This window comes from Vanellus vanellus, assembly GCF_965231255.1.
Source record: "Vanellus vanellus genome assembly, chromosome: 7".
Lineage (NCBI taxonomy): Eukaryota > Metazoa > Chordata > Aves > Charadriiformes > Charadriidae > Vanellus > Vanellus vanellus.
This window is the reverse complement of record NC_138912.1, coordinates 22430172-22448513: the sequence shown is the minus strand read 5'-3', so window position 1 is coordinate 22448513 and position 18342 is coordinate 22430172. Positions and strand designations below refer to the sequence as shown.

General features: G+C 48.7%; 1 protein-coding gene across 2 annotated transcripts in view; it reads right to left on the bottom strand.

Annotated features, from left to right (window-relative positions):
- PAX2 (paired box 2) overlaps positions 1 to 18053 on the bottom strand; it is a gene marked incomplete at both ends in the record, with an annotated part of 84780 nt that extends 66727 nt beyond the window's left edge. Inside the window, 3 exons of one of the 2 annotated variants that reach the window (XM_082486099.1) lie at positions 12339 to 12536; positions 13904 to 14072; positions 17948 to 18053. In XM_082486099.1, coding sequence (XP_082342225.1) covers positions 12339 to 12536; positions 13904 to 14072; positions 17948 to 17990 — 410 coding nt within the window. The remainder of the gene's footprint in view (positions 1 to 12338; positions 12537 to 13903; positions 14073 to 17947) is intronic. The other variant, XM_082486098.1, reaches the window with a different exon arrangement.
- Between the last annotated feature and the right edge of the window lie 289 nt (positions 18054 to 18342).

Sequence of the window (18342 nt, the reverse complement as noted above, 5' to 3'; positions counted from 1 at the left end):
AGCCCCCCCTACTCCCACGCTTCCTTCCCGGGCTTGCAGACAAGCAGAGCAAATAAACCAGGCCCTTGGACACAGAGCGTTAGCGTGTTAGGGACACAGCAGGGGAAGGAGGAACATGAAACCTCTATTGATCCCTTGAGGAATGATGTCCCTTCCTTATCTTATCAGATTCTCTTCACTCTTCAATTATAGTCTGTTGAAATTGGCCTCTTAACCCAAACAAGATAACCTGGGTAATGAGGAGAAGAGTGGGAGGGGAGGGGAGGGGAAAGGAGAGGAGAGGAGGGCATAGTCCAGTGCATTAAACTATGGCTATCGTTAGAAATATCTCCTTTAGCATAACCCCCTCTGCCCCCACTATCCCCAGGTATCCCCTTCTTGCATCATGTATCAGGTGAACTAGCATACATCCACTCCCTGACAAATATATCATGCTGTATACACCCCTCATTCGCTCAGATGCACTAGGTACCCCCAGCCGGCACACGTCCCCGCATTTGTACGTGGTATCTCCATGTATATGTGTACCTGCCCTGCCGTACGCCTTCTGTGTTCACACATCTCAGCAGATGCCGCTCTGTCGTACGCACACTCGCACACATGTTTGTGTTACTGACACTGCCCATCTCACCAGCTGCACTGTCCTCACACATTAGCGGTATGGCTGCCATATCACCGTATACGCAGGTCTACTCAAAAGAACTGCTGACAAAGACACGGACCACTGCTAGGTCCCCCATGCGTCTGTTCACAGCCACAGTTCATCAGTGCACTCACACGACCGCCTTGCCATCGAGCAGCAGGCACGCAGAATCCTGTGCAGAGCCCCACGAAACTAGACAGGCTTCCCAAGATGTGTGTTGCCATGCCTTTGCTCGCCCCTGTGACTCCCTGCATGTAACTGCAGAGTTACAACGTTGTTTCCATGGATAAGACTATTCTTAGTTCTTACACAGACCAGTAATACCTACTTGCTATAAGTCTATATTCCCAGCTGGACATGTTGCCCTAGTGATATGTCCACGCTTGTCCTCGTACACATGTCATGGGGTATAGGGCATGTCTCGCCCAAATATCCATTACAGAGAAGATTGTCTGGTGGAACAATAGAGACTCAGCAGTCTATCTGCACAAACGCACCCGGGTTTCCATGCTCAAATTACTTCACCGCACAGAATGATCCAGGAGCACATTCAAATGGTGCCGAAGGTGCTGGCATTTTGGAAAGGTGGTGCTCTAAGCAGTACAAAGGCTTCGTTTACAGGGATGGCACCCTCCTCTTGCACTCTTCTAAAGACTGTATTCCCCAGGATCGCTTTATCCCCTGCCTTTCACTGTCCGAGGGGCATTTCCTTGTATATACATCCACCCGAAACAGGCCACACTCCCTTCCATTTCATGTCTCCCTGCGCCACCAGCTGTGCCAGCTTTGCGCGCTGGGCACCAAGACCCAAAGCGGGGTCACCCATACACGTGTATTTTTCTTTAAATATTTGCGGGTCACGAAAATCCATGTAAGCCGCAAAAGGGGGTTAGAATCACGGCAGGCATCTTTTTACAAATGTGCACATGCTCTCTCACGTGCAAGCATACAAACTCGCCCATGCAGTTCCTCCCTGCTGTCCAGCTTCTGCACCTCACAAGAATCCACGCACAGCCAGATACGCTTCCTCTGTCCCCATCCCTGCTGCCTCCGTACGCACAGACCCCCGACTCGGGCACACATGGAGCCTGAAATTGTTAAAGCCACATAAGGGAGTTGGATGTCAATACTGGATGACTCTCCACATCTTGTTTGGCACAGTGGCCAAGACTGCCGTCTGGAAAACCACAGCAGGTCTGGTTTTGACACTCCAAGTCAAATCTGCCATAGCCTTTCACTCCATCTTTATCTCCTGCCCTTTCCTCCCCCAACCCCACCCAGCTGTGCTCCCCCGGCTCTGGAAGCTTCGTGTTGCGGCTGTCTGTCTGCCGGAGGCAGCACCACAAACATTCTCTCTTTAAAACTCTAAATTTGCTGTTCGTTCCAAGGGGAGAGGGAATTTGTGGCATTATTAATTTGCCACTCTGCCTCTGCTTACAGAGCCTTGGCCCTGGTACGTAGCATGTCCCAGAAATACACTTCCCCTATGCACTCAGTTTGCAAACGTGATCTCCTTTTCTTCGTAAATATTATTCCTTCCTTTCCTCTTCTCTTCTACATCTCCTCCCTTCTCTACTCTTTTCATAAATAAGTATATGCATTTTTTGTGTATGTATAATTTATGTATAAATGTATAATTTTTCAAGCTCCAAAGTCTAAATTTAAACAACCAAGAAAGGGCCTAAATTCAGGCAAATATTAACAGCAGGCATTATTACATAGCTACATTGTGCTGCGGTCTTTCTTTTTAAAGGCAGATGACCAAAAATTGTTCTTAAAAGAATTTGTAGAGAAACAGGAAGATGTTGAAAGGCAATAGTCCCTTTAAGAAGTGCCCAAATGTTACTGCCCAAAGACTCTACCACATTTTTAAAGGGAGGGAGAGCTTGGAAATGGGCAGTGGGGTAATGAGGGTGCCCTCACATTTCAGCCCAGCTTGAAGAAAATGGGGACTAGTTCTGGGAATCAAAGGGCTGGGATATTAACCCTCCCTGACCAAAGAAAGGGGTACTGTTACTGTTGCCAGAACCATCCAACCTACCCTGAAACTAGAGGTGGTGTGGGGCACCCTGTCTGACAGATATGCGAGGGTTTCTTTGTGACTTTGTCGTCTGGTCGCAGTCTCTGCCTTTCCTTTTATAAATTGACGAACAGGCATCAATCTGCCTTGCAGAACATGGATAGCTGCCCCCTCAACTGAAGTACGGTGATGGCTGATAGCTATTCTTGATGCAATTTGCCTCCCAACCAGAGATGGAAGTTTAACCCTGTGCCTTGGACCCTGCAAAAAGGGGAGGGTGCTTACCTTGGAAGGAAGAGGAATTGTTCAAAATGGAGCCAAAGAAATAAAAACTAAATTGGCCCCCAGGAGAGAACAATTAACAGAGGCAACCTCAGCATATCTGTGTGTGTATGCATGTGTGTGCATGTCGGGGGAGTTGCTAGAAGCCTGAGGAACAATATGCTGTACAGATTTTAGAGACGCTACAGGAACCGCAGAGCTAGGGGATGACAGCAGCAAGAAATGTCCTACTTCTATTTTTCATACAGGCAGAGACAAGCCACCAGAATCTCCCTTCCTGATTTAACAGCGAGGTTTGGGTAAATGTTTCATACATAGCATTTTCTGGAAAGCGTATCTGTGAACTCACAGTCCGTTAGCTCAGGCTTTTGGCACATCACTCTTTCTCCTCTCTGTCAAAACTGGTACACACATAAATCCCCAGCCAGACAGAGGACAAAGGAATATCCTTCCCCGACCACATCAAACTCCCGCGTATGCTTCCTTTAGCCTACCAGCATTTTGTGTCACCGTCTACGTGCCTGCCCAGAGATACATGTTCCCTGCCATATACCAACATACTCATATGTAGTATCCAACCGGAGCATTTCCCCAAAGGTACCTATCTGCATTGCACTCACAGTCCCCATATAAACGTCCTACTAAAAAGCGCCGTATAACTCTGCTTTTCCTTCCCCGTACCCACCTCTGAACACACCAGCCTTTCAGATTTGCCTACCATATATCTAAATGTACCTTCTACGCTCCTCCTATCCCATCACTCCTCCTCAATATCTCGATGGGCAGCCATACTCTGTCCCTGCGTCTCAAACACTTCATGCATACACCCTGTCATTCTTCACACCCCAGCCACAGCCATTCCTCTCCTATGGCTCCAGGATTGAACTATTGTGTTGTCCATTTCCCAGCGACAAGGGGTCTAGTTACAGGGTTATTGATTGGTTTTCATGCAGACAGATGGATCTGCCTTTGGTTTCCCCACCAAAATCCACCTCTGTATGGGCTGATTGTCACTGCTCCGGGGATAGGATTTCACCAGGAGACCACCCTCCATGCAAACATCCTTCACCCGGGCCATGGATGGTAATAAATGGAGTCAGGCTGAGCCATAATAAAAGCAATTGAGTGGGTTACCTGTGCAGACGTGAGATTTATACCTCCTCATATTTGATGTGATTGTTTTATTGAGTTCTCAGTGCAGTTAGGATGCCGTTTATTTATTTATTTATATGCCTACTTATCGGAAGAGGGGGGAGGCTGTTGCAGTCTAGCTAGTGTTCAGCCTTCGTCTTGTCAGATCTGAGCCCGAGGAAGAGGTCTCTCCGGTTCTGCTCTGCCTTTTACCTAGACTTGGGCTCGGTGGGTGAGCCCGGGCCACATTTCCCGTTTCTTTTAACAGATCAAGATGTTTGTTTCAGGATCCCCAACACCTTGAGAACTGTCTGAATTATGAACCTACTAGAAGCTAAGGGGATGACGTAAAGAAAGATGCATGTATGTGCTGATTTGCTAAAAGAACCTCTCGAAAGAAATTCCTATTTACGCTGTGCCTGTTTTGGACAATGGGCTGTGATCTATGCACAGAGCCTCTTTATGCTATTGCAATAGAAATAGCGAGCACCAGCATTGCTTCTGACTCTGTCATCACATGTGAGCGTTCAGAAATATTAGCAGGTGCAAATTGATTGGAAATGAATATTTGTAAGTGCACTCTGAGGAGTTTGGAAACCAAGTGATTAGATTTGTGATTTTCAGCTGGGTAGATAGCCATATAAGTGCTACAAAATCAGCTCTCAGTTACTGGCACTAGAGAAAATTGGAGGCTAGCGCCGAATATCATACTGTCTAGTATTTCATCACAAGCCTAACGGTGTTTGTTGTGGGTTTTCCAGCTCCTCTAGTCAAGTGATAGCATGAGAATTTCAGTTCTCATTTAATAAAGTATGTTTCCAGTGCTTGGGGCGGCTTGAAAAGGGGCCTGTCGGTTCTCTGAAGGCTCAAAGGACTGCATTGTTAAGGTGTTTTTAAAGTCATTTAATGGGAGTCAGATATCCAAATCCCTTTAAAAATTTAGGATAGAAAAGAGAAAACAAGTAAAAACAAACCCACATTGTATTACAAGCACTCATGATTTTTATGCCAATTGATGATTTAGGCTCTGCCTTGGTATTTTTAAACAGTTGGTACTGGTAAATATGACCATATATGTATAGTTTCCAATAGATTAATTGGGACTGTGGTGGAAAAATCGTCATTCCTGTTAGCACTCAGTTTAAAGAATTAATGTTTGGGAGAAAAACTCAAACCCTTCCGACGCTTTCAGGAGTAGTAATCATCATCAGAGCCCTCTACACACAGATGGGATTTCCTAAAGCCCTAGTTAACTGCATGGGTGTCAGGCCAATGACAAATGCTTTTGAAAGTCTCTACCTTTCCATTTATAAAGACCCTCCCCAAAAGTTGGATCCCTAAATATTTTGCTGACTGTAACCAGTGAGCCTGAACGCCATTTAAATTTCAACATGCCTTAATTGAAGACTATGGCAAGTTAATCTAAGTGAAGCTCAGCCTTGTTCAACTGTTTTGAAGTTAAATCTTTTTATTCAAGTAATATGGAAATCTTGTGTTTGAATGGGCTTTAGGAACAGAGATGGATTTTTTTTTTGATATTTGATACACTGCTGAAAACATGACTTTGTTTTGTATGCGTCGTGTCATCCTATCATAAAGGGTCCAGCTGGCCTGCTAGAGTATTATCTATCTCTTTAGCCAATGCAAGATTGTTTCTTATTGTATGTTTGCTTGTTATGAATGCCATCTAGATACATACACACCAAGAAATCAGGAATTCCTATGGGATGCAATTCCACAACTTAATGGACCTCCCTATCAGGAGATACCTTCTGCTACCATTTAAATATTTCCTTTCTTATTTCCTCCCCTTCATTCCTGGCTATACTGCTTTGTTTAAACGTGAATAATTCCTTTCCTGTTGGAGGGACTGTGCCCTTCAGAACACTGTATTGTTCTCACCACTTCATCATTGCTTGGCCAAGCCACTTATATTTTCTCCTCTTTTCTCCCAAAGTCAAATGAGTTTTTTCACATAATAGTGATTCTGGTAAATGAGGTTTAGCTCTGTAAGACTCACTCACCCAGCGCTGAAATGCAGCTACCTCCATGGCAGAATGCAGCAATCATTCACTAGATGCAAAAGCCTGAAAACGTTTAACTTCCGACAAAAATCAAGGTTTCTGTATATCTATACCAAAAGGAAGGGCTGGGATTTTTAGGTGATAAAAGAGACTGACGTGGTTCTGAACTTTGAGGTTCACAGAACAGGGAGCTCAGAACTTCCCAGGCACAACCAATTTTACTTGCTAACCGCCTCCGTTGAGCTAATATGTCTGCAATATGAAAATTAGAAAAAATGCGGCTGGCTTATTGTAGTTCCCACCATACAACCTTCCAGTGGGCAGATATGAGGAATAAGACAAAGAGAAATGCTGTGAGCATTCATTTACTCTTTCAGCTGCAGTAACATTGTCTGTAACCTCTGCTTTATGAGCCTGTCCTTTATTTGCAATGATAAAAAGAAGATAATACCAGGTTTGTGTCTGATGGAAAAGAATCTGAATTTAAAGGAGTATATTCCTTGTAATGAAGCCCTGTGTGACCCAATTGCATTCTTTCCTCGGCTGAAAGCAACTGGCAGTAGAAGTCTTCTACCTTGAGAGCATGCCCTGATGCAGGAAATTGAATGGGAACCTTAGTCGCAGCATCAGCTAAGTGAGCGGATCCCTGCTAGGATCCCGAGTTCCTTCTGTGTGCGCTAAGAAGTGCCGGGTTACAAGACCTGGTAAACTCTGTTGGGTACTGTCGGACAAGTTTTCCTCACCCCTGCTTTGTGCCGACCCATTGCCAGTCAGAGGCTAATCCAGTCCACATGGCCAGTCTAATCCTTGGCCTCTCTATTGAGAAAAATGACATGTGGCTACTAAACACTGATGCTGGTGAGAGGTTTGTGTGACACCCGCACTTGCCAGTTAAAACTGTGCAATTCAGCCCGTGTTCACTGCAGGCCGTGCAGCTGTCGCTACTTTTGGTCACTATGAACAAGCCGCCATTAGAGATACCCTGTACTCTTCCGGCTTCTCCCTAGGCTCATTACCCGTCCTCCAAGAATACCAGATTTGTTCATTGGGAAAGAGGAGGAGAGATTCGCCAGTGGCTTTGGACAGGGTACGCTTTGGGGAAATTCTCAAGCGAGGCTGGCGAGAGTGACTCAGAAAGCTCTGTTTGCATAACATTGATTTCTTCCGCATAGGACACAGCCCCTGCCCTGATACGCCTGCCGTTTGCCAGACTCCATTGTTTGTCTTGAGATGTTACATTTACCTCAATCGAGATTCTGTTCAATTCTATCTCCCTCAGGTGGGCTAAAGCCTCCCTGGATGTAAAACAACCGAGCTCCAGTTTGGAACCTTTTCTCGTTACGTCTTGAACTCCATGGGCATTTTTAGTGAAGGATCACACTGAGTTTTACGAAGGTAGCTAAATACTGTTATTTTCATTTTACAGATGGCAAAGCAGCCTCATAAGGAGTCCGTGTCACCTGCCCAAGATCAACCAGAAAGTTAATGGCAGAACTGGTAAGAGAAATCTGATCTCTTAATATGCCATTCTTTGCTCTAAACTACAGGTCTGCCCACGGCCACTGAAATTGGCCACATGCTCAATAATATTTCAATGAACGAGTATATTTCACTATATTATAACCTGAGTCAATGTTTGTGTCTTTCCATATGTATTTTTAAAAAGCATATCATTATTGGAGACTTTAATGAGGAATCATTAGCCAATTGTTATATAATGAAACAGGAAAGATCTCCCCAAACAAAGTGCTTAACGCCAGAAATTAACATATATGCAATACCTAAGAGAAGATCGAAAAAACATCTAATGGCTTGACGGAGATTATATATCCACTAAACTCTATTCTCTGCCGTGGGGCATTAGTTAGGTCTTCTCTCAGGACCCCAGGACCCAAAGTGTATCCAAAAAGCTGACTGAACTCCGTAATGCTTTGGCTTCAGCATTCCTTGGAGAAGGACTAACTGGGAGTCCCTAGTACTGAACCCAGCCACAAGTGAGCTGGGATAGAGGGACAAACTGGGGGTGGGGTGGGGTGGGGTGTTTTGCTTTGCCTTTCTGGACCTGTAAGCAATTAATGAATTTAAGTGAAGCAGGAAATAATGGTTAAACTACAATGTCCATTGCATCACTTGCTGCATAACCGTGAATGTGTGTCCGTGATGTGCTCTGTCCTGTTCCTACTAAAGTACACTGTCTAATTCAAACGATTTTTCTGGGGTGATTATTATCTCATGAAATCTGTGTTCTTAGGCTAACTGTACGTACCGCAACACAAAGCAAAAATTCCCGTTAATATCTGCCGCCAAGTTCATACTTAGGACACCGCCGCCACACGGCTTACAGCAGTGCCTAGATCCAACGGAAATATTCTAACCCAAAGTGACCAAAGATAACTCGTTTATAGTCATATGACAGATGGAAAAGTTTGGGCTGACAGGACGCTCAAGAAGCAAGGTGCTCAAGTGATTTAACGTAAGCATGAATTGCTTACCAAAGAATTAAAAGCTTCTGTCACTTGCCTGCTTCTCAATTACACGCACTGTGCATATCTGTGTGTTACATATATGCATGTATATATATATACACGTATGTATACATATGTGTGTGTATACCTACACATACGCAATAGGTTTATACTGTACAGTGCGTAATGTATGAAGCGGGAACAGGAAAGCTCCCAGTGCAGAGATAACTGCTCTGTCTTGATCCTGTCAGTTCTGGTGCACTTTGCTTATTAACTAGTATACTCTCTAGACTTTTTTTCCATAATTAAAGCAAACCTACTGCATAGCAGAAGACTTAATTTTTTCCTGAATCTTGACAGAGTAGTTAAGTAATGTTTTTCACCGGAGTTTGTATCCAGCCTTTATCTGTGTGAGTTTGATATGAACAAGTTTCTGATAAATCTCAGTACTGAATTACATGTCGTCCCAAACATGTCCTCATATCCTCAGTACAACACTGACAGATCAGTGCAGGGTACGCGCACATAATTCATATATCACAGAAAAATAATTAATGGAAAATAGATTTTTAAAATGTTTTAGGGAGACTTTAAAAATGGAATTGAAACTGCGTTGTTTTGTAGTTTCTCACCTGAAAGCCTTTGTTAATGTTAGACTAATCCCCAGAAAGAAAGAAAGTAAAATGTAATAGATACCTTTTCAGAAAATCTTATAATAACCAAAAGTAGTTTTTTTCCATGTACAAGGAGATCTCCATTTTGAAGTGCAGTATTCACAGTCTATCTAGGGACATAGATAACTTCTATTTCTGTAAATGCCTCGCTTATAGTCTCAAGATGTTAAACTGCTCATGGATGTAGCTCTAACAGTTATGGACATTGGACCAATGCAGTTTTTGCTTTGGAAACCCCGCATTTTGCGAAAATACAAAGACAGATATTTCTAGAAGGTTGGTTTTTAAAATTGTCATCTATCTGAAGCTGCTCAGAGTCAGCGTTAGATTAACTCCGATTTGTGATCGTACCGCAGGTAAGGGATGTGCTGTTACAAAAGATTGATCCAATTCTGTGTGTGGGTTTGTTGTTTTTTTTTACAATGGGAGAGAGCAAAATGTATATTTAAATTGTGAACTTAGTCCTGTCTATGCGTTTGGTGAGTTTTGTGAGGTAGAGTCACAAAAGTCACTGGAGTGATGAAGCTCGCGCTAGTCTCCGCGGCACCAGGATCGGGCCCTTATATGCTCACTATTTCCTATTCTGCTGCAGTTTTTTCCCAGTTCGCTGTCCTGTTCTTGCCTACTACAGTCTTGCAAATTTTACAACCTGCGATATGATGGGCTCGCTTCCCTATGGATGTGAGTTTTGGGGAGCCCCATACAAAGGTGAACAGTGGGAAGTCGGGCCAGAATTTTTAAAAGAAATGGAGAAAGACTTAACTGTATGAAGCCAAAATGCTCTTGTGCCTTGGTGACTACACACTCGAATGTCATCGCAGTATGAATCAAACATGGTGGGTCACAGCTGAGCCTCTTTAATCTAATAATACTTAGCAGCTACAAAGCACTTGTCCTTCTCAAAGCATTTTATAAGCTCAACTAACTGACATCTGTTCTTACCTCCTTCTGAGAAGGATCAGTCTTCTTTTCCAGGGTGGGGAAACTGAGGTACAGAACCCCCCCAAAGCCCTGCCACAAACTGGTAGCAAAGGTGGGAGCAAAAACCTGGTGCTCAGCCTTCTGCCCGGGACATTGCAACCCAGACCCGAGGCGTCAGGTCCGGCAGGCGTAAGGCTGAAACTTCAGTGACATTTGGATGGTGACATCCCTTGAGCCAGCCAAAGTATACGTGTGCGTCGGGTCCGTATACGCTATTCCTCCAAAGAGCCCACAGCCGTTCCTCTGGACTCCTGTACCACCAGCTTAATTCCTCCCAGGGACAGCTGGCTGTCCTTCCGCAGCTGCCTTTGTAAGGTGTCTGAATGTCAAACTGTTATTATTTCAATACCTGACTGAGAGAGTAACAGAGACCTGGAGGTTTTTTAGGAGGGTGTATAATTAGCCGATCAGTATTATGTTACCCTGTTCATAACTTAATAACCATTTTAATACAGATGGCACACACAGGGATAATTTCCTAGGGTAGCCTAGCAGTATATTACAGAGACAGTGTGTCTGAGGGAATCTTTCTTAGCCAAGGTACATTCCACTAGCTAATTCTACCTGCTGTTTTCAAGATGATTTGGGATAATTCCATATCATTTGCAAAATATTAAAACCCATTTATATAGGATGCCAGATTTAGAAATACACAGTCTGAGTTATTAGACATATTTTGATAAATCTGCCACGAAAAGCGCAAGACAAAAAATACCACTGTGGTTTCCCTGCTATTTATTTTTTGCTTCCCTTGCTATAAATACACCAGGTTTAAAAAAAAAAAAAATCTGGCTAAACTAGTTATATATCAAAAGGGCCAATATACTGACTTGTGCATTTTTATCTATGCAGACACTACAACAGCCTGTGTGCATATTTACATATACCCTATATACTTTTCTTTGAATGGGAAGCGACGTATATTTGGGATTGCATGCAAAATTTCATGTATTCTTACTCTGTCGGTGGGGTATTTTGTGCCTGCATACGAACCCTTTGAAAATATCCCTGTTACTCTGTTTCTAGAGATTGCATTTCTGGGGGCATGGTCAAAGTATCTGTACATACGTTACACTAAAGCAGCGTAATTACTTTTACTGTGTGAGTAAGAGTGTTGTGTGTTGCCAAAGTGTGAAAATCTGATGTATGTCGCGTTTGAATGTGCAGGCATGTGAGCAGCCTGAGCGCTTTGCAGTGTGTTAGGACTTGATTACATCTATCACCGGCCGTTTTCTCCTGCATCGATCCTTTTTTTTTTTTTTTTCCCTTTGCCTGTCCTATGAGTATTATTTTTGTCACCTCAAACCTGAGACCAAATCTGAGTCCCGCCACCAACAGCAGTCGCGCCCTAGCAGCCTGGGGAGGAGATGGGGGGGGGGGGGGGGGATCGTTCGCTAGTTCTGAATCGACCCTGCTGCTTCCCAGCCCCCTGCCTGGGCAGGGATCGGGCCGAGCCGGGGGCCGCCGGGCGCGCCGCTCCCCGGCCGGGGGCAGACACCGCCTTGCGAGTTTAGCCGTTCCCTCGGGCTGGCGATGAGGAGCGAACCGGGGGCAGCGGGTGCCAGGGAAGCCTTCCTCCAGCCCTCACCGGCTCGGGGCTGCGAGCCCGGCTTGGCAGCGGATAACGGCAGCTTTTCGGCTCTAATACCCTGGCAAGGCCGGCGGCCATTTACACCCCGGGAGGGGTGTTGGAAGGACAAGGGAAAACCCGGCTCCGCCGCCCGTCGCCCCGGCAGCCCGAGCAGCCCCCCCAAACCTTGCGGCACCGCCGGGCTGCTCGGCGGGGAGCTCATCTGCTCTCGCAGCAGCGCTGCCCGCCCCGGGCCAGGAGCAAACAGCAGCCCCGCGGCGTGCAGCAGTCAGCCCCGGGGCAGAGCCGCTCGCCCGCCGCCCGGGCCTGGGAGGGGGGGCGGACAGCCGGCTCCGGTCCCGCTGCCCGGGACTAGGCTCGGGGGTCACGGCGGGGCCGGGGGCTGACGGGCCATGGCCTGGGGTCCTGGAGCAGGCTGGGCCTAACCTGACCGAGGAAGGGTTGAGCCGCCCGCGCTGTGCAGAGGGGTGTTATGGGGCAGTAAAGAGGCGGTTGGGTCGCGAGTAGAGCCGCGGGGTTGTTCTTACCTGTTTATGGAGGAGACGCTGGGGACCGTGTCGTTGTCGCAGATACCCTCGGCCAGTAGCCTGTCCCGGATCTCCCAGGCGAACATTGTCGGGTTTTGTCTTTTGTACTCGGCGATTTTATCCACTACTTTGGGGGTCGCCACTTTGGGTTTGGAGCCGCCGATCACGCCGGGCTTGATGCTCCCCGTCTCGTAATACCTGCACAAAGGACGGTCAGTGACCTGCCGTGCCAGGAACAGCCCCGCCGTCCCCGAGCATCACGGCTGCCCCCCCCCCCCCCCCCGGAGCGCCCCGCGGCCCCCGGCTCCGCGCCCCACCTCGGATTCGGCCCGCCGGTGCGCGGCGTCGGGCCACGGCGGCTCGGGTGCGGCATGGCGCGGCTCGGCGGGGCTCCGGGCCGCCTGCTGGGCCCGGGGCTGGGGCCGGGGGAGTCCCTTCTCCTCTCCAGGTTCGCTCCCCCGCTCGCCTTTTCTTTTTTTTTTTTCCCTTCCTTTTTTTTTTTTTTTTTTTTTTTTGTGCGTGAGAGGCGAGGGGCGCTCGGCTGTTCGCTGCCTCCCCCTTCCCCCGCCTCACACGCACACACTCGTTTCAGGCCCGAGGATGGAGACACAAAACAGAAAACCCTCGCCCCGATGCGGCCGGCCCGGAGGCGATGCCCTCCGACCGCGGGGCCGGGCCGGGCGACCGGAGAAGGGGCGCGGGGAGCGGGCAGTACCGGGTTAACCCCCCCCGCCCCCGGTTCTCCCGGGTCGGGACGCTGGCAGGGCTGTGCGAGAGCGCAGTTCAGCCCCCCCACACCACCACCGTTGCCGACCCCTGCTCGTAGGGGGCAGCCCCAGCCCATCTCCCCGCTCGGTCAGCAGCTCTGCTCCGCCGGCGGCAGCGGCTCCGGCCCGTCCTTTGCCGAGGGCACGGCAGCGGCACACACCGCCCGCACCGGCGGCTGCCCGGGCTCTGCCGCCCGCTGACACCCCTCCGCATCCCAGCGGCCGGGCACCGGGGGCGCCGGGTGTCGTCGTTCCCTCTCCCCGGCTCGCCTCTGGGGATATTTTCACACCACGTTTGGCGGCGATCGGTTACCGCGGGCATTTATTTATTTATTTGTCCTGATGTTTGTTTATTTACCCGTGTATTTGCTAAGGCCGCTCACGGATTGTTGTGAGTTGGGGTTTTTTTGTTGTTGTTATTGTGGGTTTTTTTTTTGTTTGTTTTTTTTTTTTTTGTCTTTCTTTCGTTTTTGGTTGTTGGTTTGTCGTCCCCCCCCCCACCCCCGGTTGGTTCTCTTTCCTGCCCTCCCGCACACCCCTCGCAAATTGTTTGTTTTCCCGGGAGTTTCCAAACGCCGCCCGGGAGGGGGCGGGGGGGGTGGGAGAGCACGTCCTTCCCGGCTGGAGGAGGGGGCCCTGCTCAGCCGCGGGCTCCCGCGGCGCGGAGGTGCCGGGGCCGCCCGGGGAGGTGGCGGGGAGAGCCCGGCGCGGCGGGAAGGGCGGGAGGTCACGCCGGAGCGGGGGAGGGATGCACCGTTGCCGTCCCAGGGGAGGGGAAGGAGCTGCCTCTTTCCTTACCTGCCCAGGATCTTGCTGACACAACCGTGGCTGACCCGCAGCTGCCTGGAAATGTCACAGGGTCGCACCCCCTGGTGAGCCAGCTCCACTATCCTTTGTCTCACCACGTCAGGTAGGGGCCTGCCGTTCACAAACACCCCCCCGAGCTGGTTCACACCCCCGTGCCCTGCTGGGGAAAGAGAAATAAAAAAAACACAACAACCCACGCACACCAGAAACACACCGTTAGTCGTGGATTCTTCGCCACTCGTACTGCAAAATCTCCAGTCACTACAGATGGATGGAGGTGACGGCAGGGGGTCGAGAGGGGGGAACAAGACGTGAGGGAGAGAGAGAAGAAGAGAAAAGGGGAGAAAGAGAGAAAGAAAGAGGAAAAAACAGGGAGAGTAAGACAAAGAGAATGAGAGAAAAAGGAAGAAAGATAACGAGAGAAAAAGGAAGAAAGATAACGAGAGAAAGGAAGGTAGAAGGAAAGATAAAGAGAGAAAGAAAAGAAAAAGGAAGAAAGAGGAAAAAGAACGAGAGAGAAAGAAAAAGGAAGAAAGATAGAGAAAGGAGGAAAGGTGGGAAGGAAAGAGAAGGCAGAGTGAATTTTCCCGAGCCGGAGGCTAGCCGGGAACTGTCCCCCCCGTATGCCGTCTCCCCTCCCTGGGCCGGAGAGCACCTCTCCCTCCCGCCGTCCCCGCCCGGGACGCCGGAGCGGCGGCTCCTCAGGGCCATTGTGGCGGGGCGAGGATGGAGACAGTGCCCGCACCGGCTCCTCTCCCCAGAGTTGGGGAGAGATGCGCTCCCAAACTCCGGAGCTCAGCTGCTCAGCAGCTGCGGGCGGACCCTGCCGCAGTCCCCCTTCTCTCTGCTCTGGGGCTTTTCCTCTCGCCTTTCATTTTCTTTCCACGATTTTCTATCACATTGTCAATTACAGTTCCTGGCGAACCCCGCCCTCCCTCACCCCGCAGCATGTCCCCCATGCAACGCGTCCTCTCCCGTTATTTTCGGATGCGAGTTGAAGGGATTCGGAGAGAGAAAGAGAAAGGGAAAGAAATGTAGGGAGGGGAAGGGGAAGAGAAAGAGAATATTTTGTGTCCCGCAGTCGGTGTTCGTTTACAGACAGACCTTCTCTCTCCTCAGCTTTCGATCTTTGAAGGAAAAATCCTTCAGTAAAAAAAAAAAAAAAAAAAAAAAAAAAAGATAAATCTAACAGACTAGCACGGTAGCACGGTTCCGTCTTTTTTTTTTTTTTTTTTTTTTGCCTGCCACAAATCTGATTCAGGGAAAATTTAAAAGCTCCGTTTTCCTCTCTTGCCCCCTTTCCAGACAAAAACCCGCTCTCTCTCAGACAGGACTGCTAGCATCGCTTTTTTTCCCCCGATTTTTCTCCATTTCGAGAAATAACTTGGGGAAAAAAATAAGTGTGCACCTGCTTAGCATGGGCAGGAGGAAAGGAGTGACGGGAATAAAGGGAAATGTCTCCTTTTGGGACTCAGCAAGGGAGGCGGTTGTGAACCGCTTGCACCTGGGGTGGTCCGCGTTAGAGACGGGAGCAGTTCGCCTTTTCCCGGGCGTGCGGGGAGATGCACAGTCGCAGGCGGTGCAGCTTCGCTGGCGCTGCTACCTGGGTGTCTCTATCTCCGGAACACCCAGCTGATATAGCTGTGGAGTGCACACTGTATTAAAGCTTTCCTTTCACACAACCCTAACCTTCTGTATCTTCCTCGCCAAGAGATCTTAGTTCGTTTTGCAGTTTGCTGAAAAATGATCTGTTTGTATTTTCGCTGAGTTTTTTTTTCTCCCCTGCTTCTGACACTGACTTATTGGTTCTGAACTTAGTGGAAACTCTCATTGCCCTGCGATCGATCCAAGTCCTTTCGCACAAATAGAGTTTTTTCCATCTCCCCCACCCCTTCAGTAACACCTCTACATACCCCCTCCCAGCCGCCTCGGCCAGGGCGCCGGCTGGCTTCCCTGTCCCTTCCCCGATGAGCCGGGGTTATTTGCTGCATTCTTTTGTTAGCCTTTCTTAAAACGTATTTAGAGTTTCAGAGGGGAGGGAGCGGATATTTATCTTCCCCCACTAAAACCGGCGGGTGTATGTTGCTGTGTGTTTTCTTCATTTGTTCAGAAGCCCTTCTGCACATGTTGCCTCTAAAGTTACAAGACAGCAATTTCCTCGGCAACTCCATGATAAATAATTCAAAGCACCTTTTATAACTCGCATTACAAAGTATTAAAAGGCAACAGATGCAAAAAAGATTAAAAATTAATAATTCAAATTATTGCAGCCCGGATATTTTTCGCACGAGTTTGTTTTGCTCTGTCCCGGGCTTTTCTATGGTTATTTCTAACAGAGCAGTAAGATATTTACGTGTATTTATCTGCGTATAAGTGCCGGCATCTGTATATACATATACCCAGCCAGTCGCACCGCTTTCGTCCGGGTCGTGTTTTGCTGTCTCTGCGTGTGTGAGTCAGGAGCCCGCGCCCGTATGTATTTTAATTGCTTATTAATATCTAGGTCTGTAGCTCTAGAAATACACTTTACAGAACAAATCAAATGTTTTTTTTTTTTTTTATTTTTTTTTTTTTTTTTAATCGGAACCCAAAATTGTTCACGAATCTCACTGGAGTTTTTCTTAAAAATCAGCGACAGTGAAACCCCTCTTTCGGCTGCCTTCGTGTTCCCGATCGTACTGGAGGCAGAATTACTGCAATCGCGTCTGAAAGCAGGTCGCACCGCTGAAAACTAAAAATAATGTCTAACGCACCGACTATTTTCTGTTAAAGATCTTCGAAAATTAAACCCTAAATTTTAAGCAATGTATCCTGGAAATCATTAATTTGGAAGGAGGAAGACAGTTACCTACCCCCTCGTTTGGGGATCTGACTAGGGGTTTGTATTTCTGCTCCTTCCTTCTCACGGCAAATCGGGATTTTTTTAAACTTCAAGCATTTCCATTTTATATCTTTTCGGTTTGTTTTTATGCAGCGGTCAGGGCGTGTCCTCAAAAGTTTCGGTGTCAAAAGTTACAAATTGCTCTTAATTATTCATTTCCTGACTCGAGATGCTCTCAATCTCGGCTTTCTATTTGTATTTTTTTTTCTTTAATTTAAATCTCGGAATTATTTTCCTTCCGTGCGGTGAAATTAAAATGCCTGAAAAATGCCTTATTACAGTCCCCGATCGAAAGAGATCTTTTCGCTTTCCTGCGTCCCCCTCTTATAGAAAGGTTCTTTAAAGTGAAAATATATCGCGAATGCACTTTCCTCTGTGCCAGGAATGCATTTAAAATGCGCACCGGGGATCTGGTAAATAAACCAGGAGGGATCGTGACTTCTTGGGAGCCTCCGAAGCCGCCAGATCTCCCAGCCATACAATTGTCCTATTTTTTTCCGCAGTCCAACCTTTCACCAAACCAAACCAAACCGAAGCACGGAACAGCCACCGACCAACCCGCCATTAATTTGAAACTGGCGTCTCCCCTCTCTGCCACTGAAATCCGAAATCAAAGCAAACAGCCTCAGATCGCGGGGAAAACTGTGGGCTCAGAGCCACGCAGAGTCGCGGGAAGCCCTGGCCCGGCGGGGCAGGGAGAGGGAAAGGGTCCAGCCCGGGTGCTGACACGAGTCGGAATAAACTCGTGTTGTCTGCGGGGCGATGGGGAAAGTGCCTTTGCGGAGGAAAGATCTGGTTCGGGGGGTATTCTCTTTGGCACGCAGGCGGCAAGCAGCCGGGGCACAGCCGCACACAGTCCCCTGCCCCCCCCCTCCCCCCCCCAACCAGGGCCGGGGGTCCTGGCCCCCGCCCCGCCGCCGGTACGGAGCCCTGCTCCCCCGGGCCCGGGACTGCCCGGGACCCCCGCTCCGCCGGCGGGGCCCGTCCTGCCTTCCGAACGCCTCCGTAAGCCCGGGTTCGGCCAGGGGAAGAGAGGCTGGCGGTGAAAGGACGGACCCGGAGGAGGATCAGGTGAGGAAGAATGGTTGGGGAAGGAGGAATGGAGGGATGAGAAAGAGGGAGAGCAGCGGAAGGAGCCGGGCTCCAGTACTCACGGTGCATTGCTGAGAAGGGGTCTGCCTTGCAGTGCATATCCATGGGGAGGCAAAGGAAGGGGAAGAAATCGGCTGAAGCCGCCGTGTCGCCTCTAAAACTCAACTTCAAGACTTAGGGGAGAAAAAAAAATAACAAAAAAACCAAACCAAAACAAAACAAAAAAAAAACACACAAGGAGAGGAGAGGAGGGGAGCGGCGGGGTGCGCTGGCCCCCCTGCCCGACGGAGCGGGGAGCGAAGTACTTTCCGGGGGGCGGGAGGGCTGCGCCGGCTCTGGGGGGCCGGGGCGGCGGGGCCGGCGGAGTCAGCAGAGTCCGTGGGAGCGAGGGGCTGGCGGCGCCGGGGGGCAGGTGGGTGTCATGGCTGGGAGGGCTCAGAGCATCCCCGGCGGCGGG